Source organism: Brachyhypopomus gauderio, chromosome 2, assembly GCF_052324685.1.
Source record: "Brachyhypopomus gauderio isolate BG-103 chromosome 2, BGAUD_0.2, whole genome shotgun sequence".
Classification (NCBI taxonomy): Eukaryota; Metazoa; Chordata; class Actinopteri; order Gymnotiformes; family Hypopomidae; genus Brachyhypopomus; species Brachyhypopomus gauderio.
This window is the reverse complement of record NC_135212.1, coordinates 35434342-35440341: the sequence shown is the minus strand read 5'-3', so window position 1 is coordinate 35440341 and position 6000 is coordinate 35434342. Positions and strand designations below refer to the sequence as shown.

The 6000-nt window shown below is 38.2% G+C and overlaps 1 protein-coding gene across 1 annotated transcript; it reads left to right on the top strand.

Moving 5' to 3' along the window:
* Nucleotides 1–381: 381 nt before the first annotated feature.
* LOC143501339 (extracellular calcium-sensing receptor-like) lies at nt 382–4399 on the top strand. The gene is made up of 6 exons (XM_076994986.1): nt 382–732; nt 1003–1294; nt 1452–2243; nt 2326–2550; nt 2682–2805; nt 2995–4399. Exons 1-6 carry the CDS (start codon nt 518–520, stop codon nt 3909–3911), a joined length of 2565 nt encoding a protein of 854 aa, XP_076851101.1. The 5' UTR covers nt 382–517; the 3' UTR covers nt 3912–4399.
* Nucleotides 4400–6000: the final 1601 nt, after the last annotated feature.

Below are 6000 nucleotides of genomic sequence, written 5' to 3'. Positions count from 1 at the left end.
GTCATTCAAAAGTGGTTGTTGCCAAAACCTCCAAAGAATTCATAGTTAAATCCTTCAGATACCAAACCATTAATTACCCTTAGTTAATAACTAAATGTTATGGTTCTGGTATAATTAGAATATGAGACTGATTCTAAATTAATGAGACTGATTAATAATTAAGGCAAACAAATTATATCTACTTTAAAGGATTAGTAGGTGAAACCCCTACAATAGTATCACACACTACCACACATACACATACACCAACACCTACACACAACACAGCATTGGGGGTGGAGGGGTGGGAAGGCCTTCCTTCACCCGTTTCCTGCTCCCTGCCGGGGCGGGGGTGGGTCGCAGGCGCGGGGCCAGGCAGTTTTACATTAATGGTCACACCTCTTTTCACTGTTGCTACATGATGTAATATTACCATGGAGGCTGTACATTTCCATATAAATACGCAAATTCATCTGGTTCAGCTGACTAAAACATCAGACCACACTTTCTCAAATAATATTTCTAGGTGAATGTTTGGATGGAGCCTGCCTTTGTTCTCTTGCATGTAGTAATGGCCATCATCAATTTCTCCAGAGGTAACGGCACTGCTTGTACCCTGCGAGGAGAGTCTGCATACCCGCAGCTATCAAAAGATGGAGATATTATCGTTGGAGGGATTTTCCCTTTTCATAGCGGTTGGGAGATCACAGACTTTTCCTACTTGGTCACACCGCCGACACTGAAGTGCATGAGGTAATAGACATAAAAAAGCATTTCAGACATTTCTTTTATTAAATACTGTTACATTGTTCACAATCTTACAGAAAATACAAGAAGTTAAAAGTTCATGGTAAAATAATGTTTCCAATTTCTATATTTTAATTAAAATGTAGTTACAGACACAAATGGGGTTTGTACAGTAATACTTTTAGATGGTTCATATTAACACAGCAGTGGTGATGCATTTAAATTCAATACTAAATTAATCTTAACATAATTTGCTGTTCTTATCTTTCTTAACAGTATTGACTTTAGCACATTCCAGTTTTCACAGTCATTGATCTTTGCAATAGAGGAGATCAACAACAGTTCCTCTTTACTTCCTGGTGTCTCACTGGGTTACAAGCTCTATGACACCTGTACGTCCACAGCATTGGGGGTCAGAATGGCCATGGCACTTATGAATGGAAATGAAAACTCAGCCTTGGAGGAGCCCTGCACAAAACCAGCCCAGGTACAAGCCATAATTGGAGACACATACTCATCAGTGTCCATGGCTGTGGCAATGAGTATCGGACCTTTCAGCATTCCATTAGTAAGAATTATGCAGTTTTAATATATTGACAATTTCACTCCCAATGTAATGGTTGTGCAGCTGGGATGTTATGTTTTAACTGCATATTCATGTTATATGCTGTTATGATATGGACAAATTATCAGTGCCTGAGATACCAATGTGAATCTGTTTTCAGATCAGTCACTACTCAACTTGTGAGTGTCTCAGTGACAAAAGGAAATATCCCTCATTTCTGCGCACTATTCCCAGTGATTACCACCAGAGCAGAGCAATGGCAGAAATTGTCAGGCACTTTGGCTGGACCTGGGTGGGGGCAATAAGAACTGATGATGACTATGGAAACAGTGGAATGGCTGCATTTACTGAAGCTGCAGAACAGTTGGGCATATGCTTAGAATATTCTCTCCCATTTTTTAGAACTTACTCACAAGAAAAGATTCTGAGAATCATTGACCAGTTAAAAAGATCTACTTCTCGAGTTATAGTGACATTTCTTGACATAAAGGACTTAAAGATCTTGCTAGATGTATTTTTTGAACATAATATTACTGGATACCAGTGGGTGGGAACTGAGGCCTGGATCTTTAACTCAGGTCTGGCCACAAATGACAAGCACAACATACTGCAAGGAGCCATAGGGCTGGCTATCACCAAAACAGAGGTGACAGGTCTGAAGGACTTCATTTTCAATGTAAAGCCATTGAAATCTGCAGGCAATGCAATTTTTACTAAATTCTGGGAGGCACTATTTCAATGCAAATATGCAGTACAGAATGATACAGAGGACTTACCAATATGTACAGGTGAAGAGAATTTGTATGAAATAGAAAACACTTTTACTGACATGTCCCTGATGCCAATTTCCAGTAATGTGTATAAAGGAGTTTATGCTATTGCCCACACCCTACATGATCTTCTGGGCTGTAAAGACACATGTCCAACAAAGAAGCAGCCTGATCCTGTTACAGTGAGTTAACAGTATTTTTTCTGCACGAGTACTTTTTAAATGACACAATTAGTAACAAATAATGTTTGCTCTTCTTTGTCAGTTTCTTGAACACCTAAAACGGGTACAATTCAAAACCAAAGATGGTGAAGATGTTTATTTTGATGAAAAGGGTGATCCTGCTGCAAAATATGACATAATTAACTGGCAAACAAGTGAAGAACAAGTCAGACTTGTAGCTATTGGACATTATGTGTCCTCACTTGCTGCTCATGATCGATTAGAGGTAAACATGGCCTCTGCTCTTTGGGCACAAAATACCAACCAGGTGAGTAAAATGTTTCTTATAATAATCATTAATTGTCTGACTATATTTACAATATATTTTGTACATCAAAACTTAAAAACCCCTTCAATACAAACTTTTTAAAAGCAAGTATACATTTCCATTGATCACAGTTGCCAACATCTGTGTGTAGTGAGAGCTGTCCTCCAGGCACCAGGAAGGCTGTACAGAAGGGAAGGCCTGTCTGCTGCTATGACTGTATACCTTGTGCAGAAGGAGAGATCAGTAATATAACAGGTATAAAAACAGAGAAAGGAATCAAACGAAAAACAGAGAGGTTTTGTGACAATTAGGTCCACTGTAAATGAGACTGATGTGATTCATATAACAAAGTAACTTCACTAACTAGGACTACACTCATTAAATAAATTTTGATCTGTATCTAACTTATTTTTCTCTCTATTTTTTTCTTTCACTCTACATCAGATTCTATTAAATGTGAACAATGTAATCAAGATGCCTGGTCAAATCCACAGAGGGATAAATGTGTTAAGAAAGAAATTGAATATCTGTCCTTTGGGGAAACCATGGGATTTTTGCTAACAGTAATTTCTATTATGGGTGCATTTATGACAGCAGTAATAATTGTTATATTCTTCAGATATAAAAATACTGCAATTGTCCGAGCCAATAACTCAGAGATGAGCTTCCTGCTGCTCTTCTCTCTGACTCTGTGTTTCCTCTGTTCACTTACTTTCATTGGTCGGCCCTCTGAGTGGTCCTGTATGCTGCGCCACACAGTGTTTGGGATCACCTTCGTCCTCTGCATCTCCTGTGTTCTGGGGAAAACAATAGTGGTGTTAATGGCCTTCAGGGCTACACTTCCAGGCAGTAATGTCATGAAATGGTTTGGGCCTCCACAGCAAAGACTCAGTGTTCTTGGTTTCACATTTGTACAGGTCCTGATATGTGTGCTTTGGCTAATAATTTCCCCTCCTTTTCCATTTAAAAATGTGAAGCACTACAAAGAGAAGGTAATTCTCGAATGTCATTTAGGGTCAGTAGTAGGTTTCTGGGCTGTTCTGGGTTATATAGGACTCCTGGCTCTCTTGTGTTTTGTTTTGGCTTTTTTAGCCCGGGAGCTGCCTGATAACTTTAATGAAGCCAAATTCATCACATTCAGCATGCTCATATTCTGTGCAGTTTGGATCACCTTTATTCCAGCTTATGTCAGCTCTCCTGGAAAATTCACTGTAGCTGTGGAGATATTTGCTATTTTGGCCTCAAGTTTTGGGTTACTATTCTGTATATTTCTTCCAAAGTGTTACATAATCATTCTGAAACCAGAGAAGAACAGTAAAAAGCAACTTATGGGTAAAACACAACTTAACTTAAGTAAATAGACTGTATACACATTAATTAATAATATGGCCATGTTTAAAGCACTTAACCTGTATAAAGCTCACTTGTAACCACTATAATAGATCACCATGTACCTTTTCACCAGCTTCAGTAAATAAACTTGCTGGTCTATGGTTTTGATCAGCTTATTTTCATACCTTACAAGATTTTCTGAAGATAGTCTTGTACTGTTATACATACATAAAGCATACATAAAACAAATACATAAAACATCTGGTAGCCAACATTTGGTAGCTATTCTATTTGCCCCAATTTATGTAATGTATTATGTAACATAAGAGACACCTAGGATATAGCAATATAATAACTGTCAATAATTTACATTTTACATTTGGCAGTCTCTGAACTTACATTTTCAGTCATTAGGCATCTTGACCAATGTCTTGACCTTATTGATATAGCACATGCCCAGGTGTTGATAGTTCCCTACAGGAAAGGCAGCTTTGTTACCCATTACACGTATCATTTTGAAATATGGCCTTTACTGCTCTATAGATTTTCTTATCATTATATTTACATTCACTTCAATTAGTAGACGTTATCCTGATTGGTCTTTTAGGCAGGGACGGTGTCCACCCCACCCGGGATGGCGCTGCCCTGTTATCTTGCAGCATAGCCCATAGCCTGTAATCTAGTCGGCAGAGTAGCACTAGGAGCTGCTGACTGTCCAGGGTCGCGACCAGGCCGCAGACTAACGGGTTAAACCTGTCTGCGAGCTGCTTAGAGGCGTCACCAAGTTCCCTTAGGATTGAGACTGTGTCTGTGCCCCGGGTTAAACTAAATCATAAGAAAATAGTCCGCCCGAAGTTTTTAACTAATATTCAGACTTCACATCAAATTATTACAACCTATATGACCGATCTGAAAATTGGATTAATCAATATTCGATCGCTCAACTCAAAAGCAGTTTTTGTAAATGAACTTATAACAGACCAGAAAATTGATATTCTTTGTCTAACTGAAACGTGGGTTCAATCTGGTGATTATTTAACTCTAAACGAAGCCACTCCTGTGGGATATAGTTATATACATAGACCTAGACTGTCAGGCAGAGGAGGTGGAATATGTATAATCTATCGTGATTGTTTAGAAATTCATCAGAAATACTTAGATACCTCAAACTCATTTGAGATGCAGTCTATTAATGTAATTAGTCCATCTGAAAATAAAAGTACATTCTCCCTAACTAATGTATACAGACCACCAGGGCCTTACTCAGATTTCTTAAACGATTTCACCGATTTTGCAGCAAATTTAGCAGTATGTAGTGACAAAATAATAATGGTAGGAGACTTTAACATACACTTTGATAATGCGGAGGATCCACTGACAAGGGCTTTTACTTCTATATTGAACTCTGTCGGCATTAAACAAAACAGTAGGACCTACACATTATCGAAATCATACCCTAGATCTAATATTAACGCTGGGTATCAACGTAGATAATATAAACATACTCCCGCAAACCGTAGCAATCTCCGATCATTATTTAGTAAAATTCGATTTTCACCTTAACATAAATACCCGCCCGTCTCCTCGGCAGTGTATAAAGCGCTCGATAAATTCATCAACAGCAACACAGTTTATTGAAACCCTCCCTGACTTAACTGCTTTAGCCCACTCGCCATCCGATCCAGGAGAGTTAGATAGTCTAACCGACTACTTAGAGAATACCTGCAGATCAGCTCTAGATATAGTAGCTCCACTAAAATATAAAAAAGCTAGATCCAAAAAGCTCGCCCCGTGGTACACTGACCAAACTAGAAACTTAAAACAAATAGCATGTAAATTAGAGCGGAAATGGCGAACTACTAAATTGGAAGTATTCCACTGTGCCTGGAAGGATAGCATTATTGACTACAAACGGGCACTCACTAAAGCACGCTCAGCATACTTAGCCTCACTGATAGAGAAAAATAAAAACAATCCTAGATTTCTTTTTAATACTATTTCTAAACTTACAAAAAATCAAGCAGGCACAGAACCTCAGATTCCAGTAAACCTCAGTAGTAATGTATTTATAGATTTCTTTGATAATAAAATAGAGAATATTAGACAAAATATAAAACC

Excerpts from the sequence above, each read along its gene's own strand:
- LOC143501339 (XM_076994986.1), top strand. The coding sequence starts at position 518 with ATGGAGCCTGCCTTTGTTCTCTTGCATGTAGTAATGGCCATCATCAAT. Across the intron at positions 2,551-2,681 it reads GGGCACAAAATACCAACCAG|TTGCCAACATCTGTGTGTAG; the intron begins GTGAGTAAAATG and ends CATTGATCACAG. Across the intron at positions 2,806-2,994 it reads AGAGATCAGTAATATAACAG|ATTCTATTAAATGTGAACAA; the intron begins GTATAAAAACAG and ends ACTCTACATCAG.